This window comes from Polypterus senegalus, chromosome 10 (assembly GCF_016835505.1).
Source record: "Polypterus senegalus isolate Bchr_013 chromosome 10, ASM1683550v1, whole genome shotgun sequence".
NCBI lineage: Eukaryota > Metazoa > Chordata > Cladistia > Polypteriformes > Polypteridae > Polypterus > Polypterus senegalus.
In genome coordinates this window covers 15,790,718-15,811,483 of record NC_053163.1, presented here as the reverse complement: position 1 = coordinate 15,811,483, position 20,766 = coordinate 15,790,718, and the positions used below count along the sequence as shown (strand labels likewise).

The following is a 20,766-nucleotide window of genomic DNA, read 5'->3' as shown; positions in this document are numbered from 1 at the left end:
CTCTGGTTTGTAAGTCATGATAAGTTTAGACAAGTAAGCCGGACCTCGGCCATTTAATGCTTTATATGTTAAAAGGAGAATTTTGAAATCTGCCCTAAACTTAACCGGGAGCCAGTGTAAGGATTTAAGAATTGGAGTTATGTGTTTGTATTTTCTTGTTCTTGTAATAATTCTTGCCGCAGAATTTTGGATTAACTCGAGGCTGTATAAAGAACAATTTGAACATCCAGTGAACACCGCATTACAGTAGTCAATCCTACTAGAAATAAATGCAGGAATTCATTTCTCAGAATCCTGTTTATTTAGAAAGCGCCTTAATTTCCCAACATTTTAAAGATGGAAGAAACATGATTTGGACAACTTTGTAATGTGCGCTTTAAAAGACATGCTAGAGTCAAAGATAATTCCATAGATTGTGGGCTGATTCAGTAAAATTAATGTTGATTCCATCTGAGTTAAATGATGACAGAATATGGTTGTGATCAGCGTCTTTACCTTTAACAATTAACATCTCTGTTTTATCGGTGGCGTTCTCATCCACCCACTCCTTTAATTCACTAACACAACTAATTAAAGACAACATTGGAGAAACTTAATTTTATCTAAAAGAAAGGTATAACTGGGTGTCATCTGCATATGAGTGAAAATGAACATGATGTTTCCTATCACCCCAGCAAACTCAAACCTGCTTAGTTGTGGACTAGTTGGAATGACCGGTTTCACGGGAGCGCACTGCAGACTGCCACGACTCGCCAAGATTATGGAAATAAAGGCTATGAGCCCAAAAATCGTTGGAAAACTTGTATGATGTGACATAGCCTTAATCTGCTGCATTGTACATTCCTCATCCACTAATGGCAGAGCTTTACTTAATCTCTGCTCTGCTGCATTCTCTACTCACACTGGCTGAAATAAACTCGAGGTTTCTTAGCTATTGAAATGTGATGGCTTCAGTTTTTCATTTTTTTTAACTGTCTTTTTTTACCCATCTTCTGTTTTCTTCTAATTATTGTGTTGCTATGACATCAAAGCAGTACTTGACAGGATCGTTTGGTTTGCGGGGTATGTGTGCAGATGTGTTTGGCATGCGTACTGCGTATGACGTTGTGGTATTCAGCCGTCTTAGAAAAATACAGCAGGTGGGGTGCTGCTATGGGTTCTTCTGATCTTCATTGATTTGCTGGAGACCATCTTTGTGACTTTCTCTCTCTGTGCTTTAATAATTTTGTGCAGTTTTTACCTTTCTTTGTTTTACTTTGAACACATTCTTTGACTGCCGTTCACCCCACATTCTGTTACTTTATAATTGCCTTAGTTTGGATATTAAATAACATGCAGCTGCGTTTTTCCAAAAATAACCAAAGTTCAGCAGCTCTACCATACATAATGGGATTCAACAAAAGCCTGACGCGTTGAAATGATTCCACAGACAAAATATGTTTGTTTTTAATAACTTTACTAAAAATTCAAAGTAAAACAATTCCCAAAAAAAGAGAAAATGAAAACCGATATAGCAAAAACAAAAAAAATAAAAGTTCTGTTCAAAACTTAAATGTTGTTACATTTGTAATACTGTAGTTACAAAATCACTTCTAAATGTTTCTGAACCATTTCAAAATGGTCAGAAAGCTGTATGTCCATTCCATTTCTATGTTGAAAATGGGTCTTTTAAGTCCCTGTGTACTCGGACCACCCGTTCTAAACATCAACTGACTCAATTGTCACACTGTATCTTAATTACTGTATAGCAAGAAAGTTCTATCTCTTATTAACTTGCAGGGGGAAAGGACTATACCATTGTCTATGACAATGAAATAAATATATATTCTACTAGGGGGTTCGCCCCCTGCTCGCTTCGCTCTCCAAACCCCCTGGCCTGCGCTACACACCAGCCACTTCACATCTTTGCTGCTCACGTTGTGAAGAGGGGGGCTGAATGCACCCCAAGGAGACACGGTCGCTCCACCGAAACCCCTCCCCAAACGGTGATACAACGGGAAACAAATATTTTTTTTTATACCTCCTCTTTGCTCAATCAGTTACTGGTTTGCTGCTGCTCCCGTGCCATGTGATCTGCATCTCGAAACTTTTAAAAGCCTGTACAGCAGCTCTCCTACTCTTTGTCTTTTATTTCCAGCCCCGGTTGTGGTTAAATCTCTTATCACAAAGTCTCATCTCACGGGATGTGAGTTCTTGATATTTTTTAGTTTATAATTTAAAAATGAAATAAGAATCTGAAAATCTAACAACATCACATTAAAGCTTGATAAATTCTGAAAAGAATGATTCCAAACATATACAGTATATGTAGGTTTTAAAATAAGCCCGATTTAAAGCCGTGACATAAAAATGTCACATAAAACCGTTGTACTTTTAGGTTTAGGATTTTATATATAGAAGGTAGATTGAAATTAAGCAAACACTAATATGGGTTTAACTAAAAGCTTACATAACAATATCATCGAGTGTTTAAAATGAGGATGCGGAGTAGGACAGTGTCACTTCTTCAACAAAAGCATCGGAATGTTGGAAATGTTTTAAGGGCAAATTTTGCACAAACCTTAGAAAGATTATCTCTACACTAATTGTCAGACATGCACGATTAGGGGACATAATGCTATTGGGATGGGAGTTCACCTTGGTTATGGATCATGCAGCTCTTTGGTGGATGGCCGTGCACAGGGAGTTGAACCCTCGTGTCACTAGATGGTTTTTAGACCTTACAGATTCAAGGTTGTTTATCATCGGAAAACTCTCCAGGCTAACCCTGATGCACTCTTCCGTGATTTCGACCCAATGGGTCTGGGCATTCGTGTCACACACGTGCGATTTGGGGAGAGTCAAAAGGTTCGACAGTGTGTAAAAGAACAAGAGAAGGGGAACTGGGACGAGGCACTAATACTTTTCTCTCCTTTCATCTACAGAAAAACACCCGAATAAAACGCTCCTACCAGACATAACGCTCTAATATCCACCTCCATCCAGACAATATAGATGACTTCTCTTCTGGCTTCTTGGGATTACCTCACTTCCAGTCTCCTCCTGATGACCTCAGTTCTGTCTCTCTGCTTCTGACGTCATCTCTGGCAACTGCATTCTACGACACCCCGATATTGATGTCACTTCCTCCCTGTTAATTGTACTTCCTGTATTTTGTCAAATGTATGATTTATTTTTGACCGTTTGACTGAACTGAAACCTACATCCAGTATACGGGGATGCTTCCCAACACTTAATCTGTGTCTCTGTGCTTTTGTTTTATCACATAATTTATATTGTGAAGCCCAGGGCACGTATAGCCACCCTAACCCCAACACAGACAGGCAGGCCATGACTTTGCCACACAACACATGGTTTAGTTACACACAATGATCACAGAGCACAACACAGTCCCTTTGTCCACCAGTCCTTCTGCCTCCTTCGTCCTCTTCCTCCCAACTCAGGCCATTGAGTGGTGGTGACTTGCTGTGGTACAGGGGGTCCGCGGCTTCCAATAAAAAGCTTGGGTTTTAAATCCATATAGCCGTGTCGTTCTCAGTGGGCATGATTGCCCGACTGCGGGGAGTTAGTGAGGTTGTTAGGGGGAGTCGCACCTGCATGTGTGGGTGCGGTCGTTCTCGATTACCTCATTGGCTTCCTGCAGTGTGTAATTAAGGCACTGCGCCCACAGAGACGCATAAGGGTATGTGTATATATACGGGTCGACACCAAAGAGTGAGGGAAATGGAAAGATGGGGAGATAGTTGAAGGTGAAGAAATAAAGGGGTTAATTGACAGGAAAGAGCAGTCCGAGAAGGGTGATCTAGCCACCTAGAAAGAGGAGACAGAACAAGCTGGGGCCCTGCGAAAGAGCGTTTGCCGGTTGTGCTTTTGGGGCTAGTTTGCCCCAGTGAATGTTCGAAAGAGTGGGGTGAGCAAGGCAGGTGTCCTCCCAAGAGATCCAAGGAGTGACTACGGGTGCACGAAGGATGAAGGGAGGAGAGCTGACCTCGTTGGTCTGGCAGTGACATCCGTAAGGGGGCCAAGACAGGGGCGGCTGGAGGAAGGGTTGCTGTTGGGAGATATGGGTGAGCTGGGGGGAAATAAGGTGTGGTAGGATCGGGAAGAATGAGACTATATATATATATATATATATATATTGTCACACACGTGTGCATGGGAGGCAACTAATGGGCTTGAGTAAGGACAGTTCCGAGACATACCAGGATGTGGCAGAGTGCACTGATTCTTTTTCTCCTTTGCCTGCAGACCAGTCACGAGAGATCCCACCTGGTTCTCTGGACCTCACTTTTGGGACAGAGCTAATGGAAGGAGACCTTACTGGCTCCGGCCCCTGTGATGTCACCAATGCTCGCACCAATGGCAGAAGACCCTCACGAGCCCGACCTCTTTGACTTCACTTCCTGTCTTCCCCTTTAAAAGTCTCCATCTTTTCCCTATTCCCTTAGTTCTGTATTGGACTCGGTTTTGTGCACAGCAGTGCTATCATTTAAAAGACAATTTGCCGCCAGGAAACCAAATTATATGGGTGGTTGCCCCAAACCTTGCTATGTCTCATCGTGGCTTTTGTGTCTATATATATATATATATATATATATATATATATATATATATATATATATATATAATTATGTGGTCCTCAAACCAAGATAAAGAGTTGATGTTTGTAGAATCATTTCTCCACAAGGCTCATTTTTGTCCGATAGGGATAGCTTGTTAACCTGTGAAATTTTGGCCTGATTGTGATTGCGGTTGCTCCATTCTGAACATTTTATTTGTTCTGTTACTACATGCGTAATGTTGTGCAGGGTTCTTAATTGGCTAAATGATTGGTAAACATTAAAAAAATGGAAAAATAATAAGTGGAAGTAATAGTAAGAAGTCAGTTATTCCCCCATCAAGCTATAGTCATATGTTAGCAGTCACCATTTTGCCAACATTATCCTACAACTTAATTACGGATTTTTGAAAGCTGAACCATTTTGCAGTTATCAATATCTTTGTATTCACCTTAAGAATCTTTATCAGGATTCTTTATTTATTAGCTTGTACTTATTTTCCCTTAAACCTCATCTTCACAGTAAAAGGTCTTCACATTCAATTAATTTGTGCAAACTAACCACACTTCATCATCATCAATGATCCATTTCAACTTTTTTTCTCCCCAAAATATGAGATATTCTTTGGTGCTCCAGGTGGTGTGTCTCCCTGAAACCTGACAATTAGGTTTGTTAATGAACAACTGACAATGGGTATCTCTGGATAAATAATTTACTGTACTTTGCAAAGGTACATTACTGACACATTTAGTAGAATTTTAGGAAAATGCTGTTTAAAGATTGTTAACCATGAACATGACATGAGAAATGAGCACACATTTAACAGACTCTCAATAGGTAAGGAATGCAATCTTTTAAAAACGGTTTTATTTTTTTACTTAATATTGTTATAAATGTTAAAAAATAAAATTAAGATATTAGCCATAGGTAAAGTTTTAACACGGAGGGCAGACAGCCCATTTAAATAATTTAAATATAAACAGAATTCAACATATTTTCAGTAGTACACATTTTTTCTTTTTACACAATACAGGGAAGATTCCTGTTATGCTCATGTACATTAGCACAAAAGTAGGATGAATTATTTTGATGCAATGCAAACAGAAAATAAGTGTGCCATCTCAGATTCCAGGTGGTCCAGCCTGGAGTGTGCAAGATGATTTAAAATAAAATAAAATAAAATAAAAACATTCATGTTCATACCGGAGATTAAAAAAAATCATATAAAACGTTTACTGTATGAAAAAAAAAATGCCAGCTGAAGTCCCCAATGTCAGAGTAAGTTTTTAAAAATTTTGTCAAATGACAGATGAAAAATAAACAAGTATTTTTCTGGACTCTGTTATAGTATACATTTACTTGTGAAATCAACATTTAGCAGAGATACAGGCCTTTTCCTATTCATTCACTAATTAAAATAATGGTTTCATGTATAATGTAAATCCACTATGAAAGATTTTTGACTTTTTTGGTCATAAGATAAGGTAACAGAGGTGATTTCAGCTGGTTCAGCTCAAATAAATTGGAAACATCTCACTCTGTGACAGATCATTTTCCAGTTATGCTCACTGTCACTGGACCACAGTAAAGGAAAATGGTATATTATTAAAAACCTCCTTAATGATCCCTCACTTTCTAATTGTTAACTGATCTAATAGGTCCTCGGTTATTTCCCATCCTTACTTTTCAAGAGCTCTTTAAAATGTGCCTTTTGACCTATAAAGTGATCACTTCCAGTTAATAAAAGCATTCATACATTTTCAGCGTTGAAGAAGAGACTTGTTTCTTTCTGACAACAAAAGTAACCCAGTGATTGGTCATTTCCCATAAAGCATAAAACACCTGAAGATGTTGCAGGCAACAATACAAGGAACAGTTATTTCATCAGCTTATTTGCTTCTTAAGCAAATCCAAATCTAAATACAACACAGAATTCTTCTGAAGTCATCTAGTTGTAGAAGTATGGCCGTCATTTCCATACATTTTTTATTTCAAGATCTCAGTAACAGATTTAAATATTTACTCCTCATTTTAGGCATTTGCCTTCCAGAAAGGCTGCCACACCAATTGCTACATCTGACAGCTTCTGCTCATTAGTTGGTATTTCCATTACTTCCAATACTTTCCAAAGTTCAGAGTTCTTTTTTTTAATCATCATATATATTTTGTTTTTACAAAAAATGTTAAAATATACAAATACTTCTCTCCTAAAAGGAAAGATAAGCACAATTATCAAGTCTTTTTTTAAGTACAATAATATAACAATGTGTTCAAGCAGTGTTCAGACACATAATAAAAAAATAGAACTGCCCAGCAACTTATGTCCACATCTGAAGCACCAGTTATTGATTTGACTTCCTTAAATATCAGCCGAGGGGAACCTGCAGGTATTAAAAAAAAGAGAGAAATTTGTTTTAAAAACCACTTGACCTAAAAAATCAAGAATACATACTTTGTAGGTTTCCATCATTTCATTGTTTTCAATAATTCCTCATAGTCTTTATCATGTGATCTAAAGGGAGCATGACTGAGTCTGGCTGAGTGGTTAGTGCATCTGTCTTACAGCTCCAGGGGACAGAGTTCAAATCAAGGCCCTTCATGAAAGATGTCTTCTTCACTCCGTATCTGTGTAGTGTACGGCAGTTTTTGTTTTCATAGACCAAACAAATGAATATTTGGTGCGTTGGGAACTCTAGATTGGCATGTTGAGAGTAGATGAATTTGTTCTGTGATGTACCACTTATGGTTTCTTCCTGTCTTGCATTTATTCTTGCTAGGAAAGGATTCATAAACCTGTGATCCTAAATTTGGATTAAGCTGTTTCAGTAAATGGGTGGGATTAACACAAATCTTTTTCCCCTCCCATCACTAACGATGAAACGAAACGATTTTTGTGAAACTGAACCTGTAGGAAAGGAGCTATATAAATAAAATATATATTCTTTCTAAACAATATTCTATTTAATGTTCACAGGCTCACCCTTGTGTGAAGTTTTCGATTTCCTCCCTGACGAAGCACACGGTGGCTCATTCGGCCACATAATAAATTCGTCTTTGACCTTTGAGAGCTGACTCACCTGTGACTCTGTGCTGCCCACGTTTATCAAGACATCAAGTTTTTCAACGAGGACTGATGGATCATGTGTTTAAACTTGTGGTGTTTCTTTTTTAGAGGCCTCCTTCCTCTGGCCTGGGTGACACCTGCGGATGTGGCTGTAGATACCGCTGCAATCCAAAAAAAGAAAAACAAAACAAACAATTTTAGATTCAGATTAATTTTTCAGAAAATGTGTAATCTCCGAATAGAATTGGTTAATCAGTATTGGGTCTTTTTGGATTTTATTTGAAGGACCCACAGGTTAAATCCGTCTAAATTATAAAATTCTTATTGTCATCACTGATAACTCCATCTGAACAAACTGCTTCTACTTGGCATTCTGTGTCACAGAATGTCGGGTCAGGTTCAGGTCAGGTTGAGGAGCATGCACTGTACCCATCACACAACGAAACAGCTTGGGGTTCTGGTTGGCAACCCCCCAGCCAGACATGCGGCCCAGTCAATCCCTCCGGAAATTACCCTCTATATGCCAGAGCCAGGTGTTACGTGGGTGTCCCCTTGGCCTGGTCTAGCCACTTGGGTCCTCAACAATAAGGATTCTGTGAGTCGGATCACCCTCGGGGAAATGCACTACATGGCCGTAGTACCATAACTGATGCTCCCTCACAATGCAGGTAATGTACCTCATTCGGGACTCCATGAGCAACACAAAGTCAAATCAGCGGTACCCAAGGATTCTCCAAAGAGACACAATACCAAAGGAGTCCAGTCTTTGTCTCAGGTCACAGGAAAGGGTCCATGCCTCTCCACCATATAGCAAGACAGGAAGCACCTGAACTCTAAAGACTTGGACCTTCGTCCTTTTGCTGAGATATCGGGAGCGCCACAGACCCCTTTCCAGTGACCTCATGACCCCCCATGCTCTCCCAATCCGTCTACTGACTTCATAGGAAGAGTCACCCGAGACATGAATGTCACTGCCGGGGTAAGTAAACCTCTCTGCAGACAGACACACTGCTGATGGCCATGCCCAAGAGGTCTTTAAAGGCCTGGATCTTTGTTTTTTATCAGGACGCTCACAACCCCAGACACTCAGACTCCTTATCCGGTCTCTCGAGTGCCCTGATCAGAGCCTCCATTGAATCCATGAAGATCACAGCATCATCAGCAAAGTCAAGATCGGTGAATCCTTCTTCACCAACAGATGTCCCACAGTCTCTGGACCCCACAACGTTGCCCAACAAGGGTGTTGGGTAAGGTCACAGAGAGTGAAAAAAATACATCTAAATGCTCGATGTCAGCACATATTCAAAATGAACAGTCACAGCTCTCGGGAGTTAGACTATGAAAATGAGGTTAAATATGAAAAAGAAGATTAAACAAATGAAGCCACTACCTGGTCGCTTGGTGAATACAGGCGAGTGCTTTGGAAGAGGTGGCTTCTTGGCAGGAGTCACGCGCTGTCTGTGGTGTCGCTGCACGGATGGGCTCGGACGAGGCCGATGATGACTTTTACTCGGTGCCCCCTTCTGTTGCCTGGTAGAGCTGCTTGTTGATTGTTGCTTTGTGACTGGGCGTGAAAGCTCCCTGGAGTGACTTTGCCCAGAGCCATTTGGATGCAGGATGGGCAGATGAACAGTGGTTGATGTGGGATGACGTGGGAAGACTTGGGGATTGATTTGAGATGAGTTTAACCCGGAATTCTGCTTCACCGATGCATCCAAATGCTGTCCAGAGGTATTACCTTTGGAGTGGTCTGAATGATGACCAGAGTGGCTTCTTATATTAGATTCTGAAACTTGTCCAGAATAATGTCCTGAGTGGTTAAACTTTGAATGTCCTGAGGAGTTTAAGATATGATCTCTCAAAGAGTGGTTGGACAAATGTCCAAAGTGGCTTCCTTCCAAAGAAGTTGAAATCTGTCCCGAATGATGCTTCGTGGAGGGTTCCAGATTCAGTTTGGGGTGGGATCCCATAGTTGGTTGAGAAATATGTCCAGAGTGGGATCCCAGTTCATCATGTTGTCCCACGTGATCCTTTGCAGAAGGATCTACAAGATGTCTGGAGTTCTCCCCAAAAGGATGTTCTGACCCGTGTTTGGTCTGGAGTTGCCCAGTAGTACTGGGTTGTTGGCTTGAATGCCCCTGGGCTGTATTTGGGGAACTGGATGCCTCACAGTGACATTCAAGATGATCCTCTACTGTCACAACAGCCACTCCCCGGGTTTGCTTTCCTTGAGTAAACTCGATCTTCAGGACCTAAGAGTGGACATAAAAACATGGCCAGCTTTTACATTTGGGAGCATATTTTATGAAACACTGTTTAATTTTCTACATATATTTAATTTCTGGCATGTACCCATTCAAACAATGGAGAATGATAGGAAGCCCTGACACTGCCCCATTGACAGCAAGTGAGAAGTGATCTGAAACTGAGCCTGTCCTGGGGAGGTCAATTCAAGACTGGAGGCTTGTCAGGGAATCAGATAGCTAAGGATTTAACGGAAATTGCTGATGTGATTAGAAACAAACCAATTTAAATTGAGCATACTGAACTCCAATGGAAACATAAACATCCAACACCCACAAGCTGTTCCTCTAATTTAGAATTATTATGTCATATTTTATAATGATTACGGATTGATCTTTTCTGTCTCAATATTACTCAGTCATAAGCACCTTTTTATCCATATATTGTTAATATGACAAAACACGTCCATATTTCTCACCATTAGATGGCGCAGATGAACCCGCGTTGGCACGCAGCGTACATTTCGAGTGTTACAGCAGCCTGAGCAGCGCTGCACTTCCACACATGTGGGCCAAATTAGGAAGTTGGCATTGGTCCGGTCCACCATACCCCGGGTGAGCTCCATCACCTCTGTGCGAACTTTGCATTCTGCCAGCTCGGCTCTCTCTACATTGATTGCGGACCCTAGAAGACAAAAATGGAGGAAGTCACATTGCCGCTTGCACAATGACATTTCACAGCTTGGCTACAACAGGAAGGGGACATAGAGATCATTACAGAAGCAGAGTCGGGTGAACACCACTGAACATAAGAACACAGGAAATGCGACAAAGAAGACCAAAACATTTATTTCATTAGGTTCACTTGGTGGACTTTTAAATTAAATTGCCCTAATATCGCATCAAAATCTTCAAGGTTATTCACTTCAATTACAAGCATAAGTCAAATGAAAACCTTTTTTTATTTCATAATTCATTGCAGCAAAGGTGTTTAATACAAATGTATACTTTTTCTATGTGATTTCCAATGTCTTCAGTGCAAGTCCTCTAGTGCTAATAAAGTGTAGGGATTCCTTTAAAAAAAATAACAGCCACTCATGCGTCACCTGCACAATTTAAAAAGCCATCACCTTCTGCATCAACGGGTCACAGAAGTCATTGACAGGCATCAACGTGTTGTCTTAACTCTAGAATCAGCTGCACTGGCATCCATCTTGCAGAAACTTTACAGAAGTGGAACACATCATAGATAATGTGGTGTAATGAACCATGACTGATGTTTGTAAGCACGGCTATGTCATTTATCATCTCTTCACAATTTTCCATTGTGAAGCCTTCAATATGCGACAATGCAATCATTTTGCATTGTTATCATTAGTCAGTGTGCTTGACCCAACCAAGGAGAGTCTGTCACAGAACTTGTGCTGTTTTGGAACTTCCTAGTACACTTGTATGCTTGCATTACTGTAGTGAACCGTCATTCATCAATGAATTTTCGATAGCTTTCTCCCATTTACTGATCAAAAAGGGGACAACAAAATTCTTCTTCTTACTGGCGCATGTTTCCAGTGGAGTGGCCATACTGCTAGTATGACGTCATGTAGCTCATGTGCACAGATACTTCCACCATCCTTGCTAACGATGTTGCCAACATACATGACAATGGTATGGTGGATAGAACTTCCATCACAATTTTAGGGCGTTCATTTGTCTCACCCTTGTACATGACTTGTTAGTTTGTTCTGTATTGTATTGTTACTGGCTTCCATATTATTGCGTTTCTTGTTTAAAGATGAGCAGCTGTATCAGTGTATTAGGGAGATGCCATTATGTGTTTTAATTTTTAATTTCCACTAGCATCCTCAGATACGTGAATCACTACTTGATAATATATTCAATTCTATCGATGCCTTGATAGATGTTAATATAGGGTGGCGCACCAAAAAGTAAGTTTGTGTACAGTAAAGCATCACACCTCGGCTTTACCAACAGCAGATGTAGGCAGACAAAGCTAGCAGGAAGTCCTCATTCACGTTAGTTCTGCATGCATCCTGGAGAGAAGAAATGCTGTATTCATCAGAACAGCGTACTTTGATTGTAGAGCTGTATGTTCGTTTAGGCATTCATGTCTTCAGGTTGACATGTCAAGGATTCGTGAAGCAAGATCATATTGCTAGTGCTTCTGCAATGGAAATGAAAGTGCCATACTACTAGTTTTCTGATCCAATGCCCCAAAACGAAGAACTTCTTCCATCAGTGCCCCACATTGAGAAACACGTTATCGACAAAAGTGATCACCACAGCAGACCGCTCACGTCAGTGTGTACTCCATGATTTGCAGCCTGTTTCTTTATACCCCACCTGGTATCTCTTCAAGAACTCTTACCCATTACCTAATAATAGATTTTGGTTGAGGACCTGAAAGCACTCAGTGTAAAAAGTTGCAGTGATGAAGAAAATCGGAAATGGAAGAGATACACAGAACAGCATGTAAAACCTGATGCTATCTTCCCAATCTCCTTTCACAACTTTGTCTCTTACAGGATGAAATAAAAATGGCAGGGGACAGGACTCTAATGAGATCTCAAAATGCCACTACCATCACCATGTAGATTCTAATGACATGACAATACGGTCAAGGCAAATGCATACTGTCACCCTATGGTGGAGAACCAACTGCAAGGCCCCAAATTAAGTTGGAGAAGAATATGAGCCATAGAGGTTTCTGTAAGATTGGTCTCCTACATGTGGAGCCACAGTGTTCATAACCTGGATCCTTTCTGCACAATGAACGCAGGCACATTGCAGAACCATCAGTAAGGGTGGGCTACTTGGAGGCAATCTTGAGACTCCAGTTCTTCATGGGGTAGGATACACTGACACAAGGACCTTCTCAAGATGGTAGCCCTAGTTCTGGCATCATCCCTGAATGAAAAGGTGATTTTCTCATTCTATTTGCCAGAAAATATGAGGACCCTGGAGCTAAGATGTAGGGAAACAGATGAGTTGGGGTACATCAAATGTTGGTGGCCATATTTTTAGAAGCAAGCGAAAGTATAGAGCTAACAAAAAGATATGATATAAGCAGAGTGGCTTCTCACTCTGTATTGGCGCTGGGGGAAACTGCAGTTCTGCACTTCTTCTTTCTGTTATTTTCCTGCCTTCCACTTTAACCTAGTTTCATAATTATTATTTTTTTTTTGTGAATAAGTGTTTTGCAACATCCTTTGGTATCTTTGCCTCCATGGCAATCCTTTAGGAACAAACAAAATGCAGGCCTGTGTCATGGCATGACAGTGATAGGATTTCCCTCTTCTCTGAAGGAGGGGAAACTCCAAAATGCTCCTTCATAGAAGACTACTTGCAACATAATGGAGAAGATGGCCAAAAATGTGTTGTAACCAAATTAATTTACGTGTGACATTGTGACAATTTGGATTAGATCACATTACATTACATTAGGTTAGGGTTAGGGTTAGGTTGGATTAGATTAGAATAGATTAGATTAATATTATTAATCCCAAGGGGAAATTCAGATGCATGCAGCAGCAGAAACATAAAACAAGGATACAGTCTCACAGGACAAGTAATAGCCAATCAATCAATCTGAATAAATAAATAAATAAATCCATCCATCCATTCATTATTCAACCCACTATATCTTAACTACAGGGTCACGGGGGTCTGCTGGAGCCAATCTCAGCCAACACAGGGCGCAAGGCAGGGTGCCAGCCCACTGCAGGGCACACATACACACACCAAGCACAATTTAGGATCGCCAATGCACCTAACCTGCATGTCTTTGCACTGCGGGATGAAACCGGAGCACCCGGAGGAAACCCACGCAGACACGGAGAGAACATGCAAACTCCACACAGGGAGGTCTCCTTACTGCAAGGCAGCAGTGCTACCACTGCGCCACTGTGCTGCCCTAAATAAATGTATACATACATACATACACAGATACATACATATATACATAAATATTGTGGTATTTCAAAATAATCTTCACGAGTGCCCCAAGAGGAAGCATTGAAATGTCTGATAGCAGCGGGCAGAATAGACCCCCAGAGGTGTTTCTTAGCACAGCCTGATGGAATGAGCCTGTAGCTGAAAGTGCTCCAAGAAAGCGCCTCCTGTAGGGGATGTAGGATGTTTTCATGATGCCAGTCATGTTCCAGTAGGTTCCAGTGAGGTGATGAAGCAGGCCTTCCTGATAGGCTTGTTCAGACATTGTGCTTCTTTTGAGCTCAGGTTCCTTACCCAGCGTAGAACAACCCACTGGCTACTGATTAAGACATCACAAGAAGAGACCGTGTTACTTGTAGTATTAATTCTTTTCAATCTAGAGTGGTGGACTTTTAATCACCTAAAATTGTAGATGCAGGGGTCTATGGATTAGACAAAATTTCATAATCGAGCCAAAACGTAAATCATGGACACCTTGTTCTGTTTTCTTTATACTCAGTGTGTAATTTCACAGGCATTCATCACGCCAGACATGCTCAGTTAGCTCTTTTTTATCCTGAATAGTTGAATAAGGTAAAATGGTGAGGCTCTTAGGGACCTAATAAGATCACAGATAGAAAAGGACTGAGCAGACTCACTGGCATTCTCTTATACTCTCTTATTCACTTCTTATGTCAGCAAAACCAAGGAGCTGGTTAGAGCAATAGAAATTCCCCTCGGCTTTGAAAGGGTGTGCAGCTCTAAATTTCTTGATAAAAAGTGACGCATGTGATGCAAAAGGACATGTTGTTTTTTGCATGTGACTTTGAAATTGTGAAACACAAAACTTTTTAAAGAGTTTGTCAGGGTTCGAGTTTTTTTCCAGTTGAAACTAAGAAATGCTTCTCTGTAAAGCTTCTGTGCCCAACTTTCTATTTATGCCCCTAATTCACATCACTGCGTAGATGAACAAAACGTTTTTTAAAAATGTGACATATTTTCCGTACAAAGACAAAATCAAACATACCTTCATGCACATTACAATACTTTCTCCACAGGAAACCCCACCACACAGAAAGTCACTGCTACCAACACACACATCCACCCGCAGGGTACTACCCAGCCACCGTTTTATCCCAGTTGAGAGGATGCACACTTCTGTGCGGGCTTGTGAGCATGACAGCTGACCACCAGAGAACGCTCTTCCAAAAGTACAATGCATATAATGCAGCGATGAAGAATAAGGAATATGGGTGTTTTAAACCTCACAAACAGGAGAGGAGCTCGTCTGTCTGATGTGCCATGTTTTAAATACCATGACAGAATAGAAAAAAGGCCAGAGACTTTGTCTGAATTCGCTGTGCCTGTTTAACCCTTGGTAAAACACCGGCTCCATCATGCAGCACTCGATTCCTTGTCAGAACAAGTGGTGAACACACAGTCACACAATCTGACATGTCCAGTTGTTCAAAGTGACATGAGATTAGCAACTAGACGTCACATAACGTGACATCGGCATTAGAGCTCTTTGTAGAAACACTAAATGACAGGCAGACGCACGCAAATTGAAGGCACGAAAACACTTGCAGACAGGAACTAAACGCACTTCTTCTGGGTTCTTCTGGAGTTTAATTTTGCAAATCTTTTGGCGAAGCCAAACGTCGAGTCTCCCTGCCAATTCAATTCACTCGTTGTTTTGCTCATTACAACTGATGAACTGAAGTGGACACCACAAGTTTTAGTTATTGTCAAGGAGGATTTCCATCTGTCTGGTCATCTCTTTTTCTCTGTTTGCTCTCACTAATTTCTGCAGGTGCACCGTAGAGTCCACCCTCAATTCCTGCAGAGAATGGTGAACAGGTGCCTACAAAATGAGCCAGTTGCTACCACTCAATGGCCCGAATCGGGAGGAAGTGGATGTAGCTCTTGAGGAGGAGTGGAGGCGGAAGGCCCGGTGGCAAAAGGGACTGTTTTGGTGCTTTACTCTGTTGTGCTATGTGAGCCTTGTGTGCTGTGAAGGCAACACTGCATAAACAAACCCTGTCTGTGTCGGGGATAGGATGTCTGTATGTGCCCTGGGCTTCACAACATATATATATATATATATATATATATATATATATATATATATATATATATATATATATATATATAAAATACTACATATATATTTTATATGTTAGATAGTTTACTGTCAAATAATGCAAAGAGTACGCGTTACCTAGTAGGTAACCACCCATACAATCAGATCGGGACTCATAACACGGATGCTATATATATATATATATATATATATATATATATATATATATGAGAGAGAGAGAGAGAGAGAGAGGGCGCCCAGATGCTTGAGAATCCCTAGGACGTCAGCAGTTCCGCCACCAGTTCCGCCACACCTGGAGGTGCTGGCGGAAAGAAAACCAGGGACATCCATAGTGCTTCCGGGTGCTCGTGTGGCACTTCCGCCACACCAGGAAGTGCTGCCGGAAGAACGTAAAAGGGGCTGCATCCCTCTATTCGTCAGCTGGAGTCGGGTGCAAGAGGACAGAGCTCGGAGGAGAGGAAGGAAGGCTCGAGATTGAGAGGTCCGGACTGGTTGTGTGCGATACACTTGTATATATTGTAAATATGAACAAACGTGTTGTGGTATTTGAACCATCGGTGTCTGCCTGTTTGTGTCGAGGTTGGTCTCCAGAATATATATATATATATATATATATATATATATATATATATATATATATACAGTATATTGTGATGGACGGCCGACTGTTTATCCCGGCCAATACCCCCAAGCCGCTAGGTGGAGCCCTCCTTGCAGCATGGAGGTCCCCAGAAGACCAGCAGGGCATCATGTAGTTTTTATGCGCAGCCCTGCTGGATGCCATGGGGGCCACTAGGGGATGCTGCAGGGAGGAATAATGGATATTTTCCACGCCCGGAAGCACACGTGGACAAGAGGAATGGCGTGCTTCCGGGGTGAAGAAAAGAACTTGTACCTGACCCGGAAGTGATTGAGAGTCACATGGAGTGGGGATTAGGAACATTTCCGGGTCAGGAGATATAAAAGGACCGTGGTAGCCCCCAGACGGCGAGCTGAGCTGGGTGGAAGGGTGGCAACGCGTCTGGGAGTGGAGGATTGATAATTATTGTATTTGTGATTTGTACGAGTATTGTGGAGGAGAGGGTGCTTTGTGCACTATGGAAGATTAATAAAGTCAAGTATTGGACATTTACCTGGTGTTTGGAGTCTTGGACAAGGGTTCAAGGGAGCGATAGTGTCCCCTATCTACCACTATATATATGTATATATATATATGGCAGTGTAGCATATATTCATCATATGTACAATTTCTCCTTTTATTATCCAAAATTAATACCGAATTACGTACAAATGAGAACAGATAAGGCTGTAATACAAAATGCACTTTTGATGGAAGATACAAAAGTAAAGCCAAGAGAACACGTGCCAAAGTTTAAAAGACTTTTCTTCTTACCGAGGCTGCGTGTCATCCTGGCCAAGCTGGAGTTTGAACTCTGTGTATTGTTAAAGGATAAGTTGTGGTGGGCTTCAGCCTCTGAGTCTTCGTCTGCATGATTAAGAGAAAATAAATGCAACATTAATGCAAAAGAAGAAAAACACATAGGCACACATGCACAGATTTTACTTTGTTAAGTAGGTTAAACCATATGTTATTGTACATATAAGCAGTACGTCTCTGACTCAGTTGGCATGAGCTTGTGCCCTGTGTTGGACTGGATGACCTAACGGAGCTGCCTTCCATTTATGTATACGTATACACATACAGTACAATGATGAGGACTTGTAGATTTCATGTATTTACTGCTAGATGCTTAAAATACATAAAGAAATCTCTTATGGTAGGACTCACGGTGCCCTCCATAATGTTTGGGACAAAGACCCATTTCTTCATTGTTTTCCCCATTTCCTCTATAATTTAAAATGACAAATCAAACAATTCAGTGTTTAAAGTGCACATTACAAACTTTCATTTAAGGGGATTTGCCATTTTGGTCACACATTTTTTTTTATATGGTCCCCCCATTTCAGGGCACCATAAAATTTGGGACAGTTGGCATCACAAGTGTTTGTGAATCCTCAGGTGTGTTTCATGGCTTCATAAGATACCTCGGCTTGCTTCTGACCCTTGGAGTCCGGAGGGCACTGCATGTAGGTAGTGTCACCTACTGGGGTGCTAAGATTTTCATCATTGCATATCTGGTTAATATCTTCACATGAGCATCTAATAGAATTAGGATAATTATTAATTTTTATGAAAGTTGGAGCACAGGCAGCTCAAGGGACTTGATGGCTCCATGAAGCATGAATTGGCACCTCTGTCATTTCAGACTTTGTACCCGAGCCACTTGATAGGGTGTCCAGTCCTTTTTCGAATAAATAATACTGAATATTTCCCCCAACTCCACACCTCAACACCCTTCATTTCTCTTCATCTGTAGCCTTTGCTTCCGCTGCCCTGTGGTTCTCACCATTCTTTTTCCTGGTAACCACACCATATCCCTACTCCACCACCAATCATTGTCCAACCCTAAACTCACGACCCCCCCCAAAAAAAAGAAAAACGCCCATGTGCAGCTGCAGGAAAACTGCTCCGTGGGACTTTCTTAGTTCTATTTAAAAAAAATCACCAAACATTGTTTCAAAGACAAAGGGAATTTTGATTCGGCTCCAGTGCTTCTATTTATAAAGCTCCCTCTTTTTATGCCGTGTCCAGAATGTGTGTCCTGCTATCTGCGGCCACAATGCACTGGAAATCAAATGGAGAAAAACGCACGTATTGTGAGAGAGGGCGTGGTGCTCCAGGAGACGCCCGGTTACTGTATGTGGAACGACAGACACCCTCTCTCCGAGATGTCTGCTTCATGCCAGTTGAATGGGCGCTAATGGCCCATAAAGTAAGTGTGGTTCACACCCCTGCTCTTCACGATCTGGAAGGCACACAGCTAGGAGACAGTGAGCTGTAAATTATGCGTTTGGACACCACGCATTCCCTCTGGGTTGTAACTTTGTAGGAATATGTGAGCACATACTGTTACATTGAGTGGCATGAGGGTGAATAAATAGCACTGCATCTTTACAAATCCAGTGGGCTGCATTCAGATGTTGCATTCGATTCTTGTCCAGTTTACACCTTCTGCCTCCGTGCATGTGTGTGTGTGTTTTCCCTGGCATAGCCTGCCTTTCATTCTAACTCCTCAAAGACCTGCTGCTTAACTCTAAATTGGCCATGGATTTGTGGATGTGCATGTGAGTAGGCCCTGTGGATTAACACCCGGTCCATAGCTGCCTCCTGCCTTGCACTCAGTGGCCCAACAAGACCTTAAATTGGATGAAATGAGTTTGAGAAGGCTATATATGATTTTAAACTGACCACCCTAAGAGACTGTGTGTGTATTTAAGTGCTTGTCCTGAGATAGAATGGCACTCTATTCCAGGGCTGGTCCCTACTTTATACCCAAGCCTGCCGGGGTAGCCTCTAGAGAGTGTTAAAATGTCACATTTTAAGCCTGCAAGCTCTCACGGGGAACAAGTCGTCTAACATTTTGGGGAAGGATTTGGAGGTGACACTCACACTAACTGTTTGCTTTAGAAATCGAGGAGCACGATCCAGAAGCTCCATGACATCAGTTTCACCAAGACTAATTGTCTCTTCAAGTCTTTCACTGACACTTCACTGCTAAATCCACCTCAATGTAGGAAATTATCACCATTTTGGATCAACCACTCCTGAACCATGAGGAACTCTCTGGAGAGCTTATGAAATGCGTCAGCCTGATGAACTTATTCATTTTTGTAACCATCTCTAAATCTATGGACATTAAACAGGGTCACCCACATGTTCTTTTTTGTGTTTATGTCATTCCGTTATTGCATGTGATATTATACTATCTAAGCACACATAGACTACCTAACTGTAGTGCAAAAACCTCTTCCACGAAGATTGTTTCTATTATAGCCAGGAAGTACTTACCAGTCACAGGGCCGGAAGACCTAAAGTAATCCTGGGCTAAAGAAAAATAAGAGTTTTCATCTGACCTGGAAGTGCTATGGAATCACATGGACTGAGGGACAGAAGCACTTCTGGGTCGAGGACTATAAAAAAGACGATGGGAAACCCAGCAGAGTTGGAGTTGGGAGGGAGTGTGACGGGGCTGTTGGGTGCAGAGGAGGATTGATTATTAGTGTTATTGTATTGCTTATTGGTTATTATTGAGTATTGTGGAGGTGGAGATGCTTTGTGCACGGTATTGGAGAAATTAAAATAAATTTCTGATACTTTTACCTGGTGTTTAGATATGTTGTCTGCGGGTGTCACGGGGCAACAGCGACCCCTAATGTCACTATATATATATATATATATATATATATATATATATATATATATATATAAATAAAACCCAACATCTCTCTGTTTGTCTCTATCTCTGTCTGCTTTTCACGAGAGAACTACTTAACGGATTTAGATCGAATTTTTTTTCTATAATTTGCTTGAATGTTCCGGTTGATTTTGCGACTTCTGTCATCGCGCTATCATGGTTTGCTTGCAGTACCGATTTATTTGCACAAATCCAAGAGAGATGCAACGGGTTAAGGGGAGAGGGGTGGGGCACTCCTCACTTACGTGCCAGCCTTGGTGGGGGGTGTGCCTTACCTCTACTTAGCTAATGAATGAGAGAATTACTTAACGGATTTAGATCAGGCTTTTTTCTGAAATTTGCTTGAACGTTCTGGTTGATTTTGCGACTTCTCTCATCGCGCTAACTATCATAGTTCAGTTGCGGTACTGATTTATTTGCGCTAATACAAGAGAGAGGCTGCGGGCCGAGGGGAGTGGGGCAGGCCCTCCTCACTCACACGCCAGCCTTGGGGCATATCTTACCTCCGCTTAGCTAGCGAACGAGAGAACTG

The 20,766-nt window shown here is 41.4% G+C and overlaps 1 protein-coding gene across 2 annotated transcripts in view; it reads right to left on the bottom strand.

Moving 5' to 3' along the window:
• Positions 1 to 5,255: 5,255 nt before the first annotated feature.
• The window catches only part of LOC120536799 (transcription factor mef2A-like), a 72,897-nt gene continuing 57,386 nt past the window's right edge, over positions 5,256 to 20,766 (bottom strand). For both annotated transcript variants that reach the window (XM_039765293.1, XM_039765294.1), the window contains 5 exons: positions 17,312 to 17,404; positions 10,346 to 10,551; positions 9,014 to 9,875; positions 7,637 to 7,784; positions 5,256 to 6,940 (listed from right to left, as the gene is read on the bottom strand). In XM_039765293.1, coding sequence (XP_039621227.1) covers positions 7,663 to 7,784; positions 9,014 to 9,875; positions 10,346 to 10,551; positions 17,312 to 17,404 — 1,283 coding nt within the window. In that variant the 3' untranslated portion in view covers positions 5,256 to 6,940; positions 7,637 to 7,662. The remainder of the gene's footprint in view (positions 6,941 to 7,636; positions 7,785 to 9,013; positions 9,876 to 10,345; positions 10,552 to 17,311; positions 17,405 to 20,766) is intronic.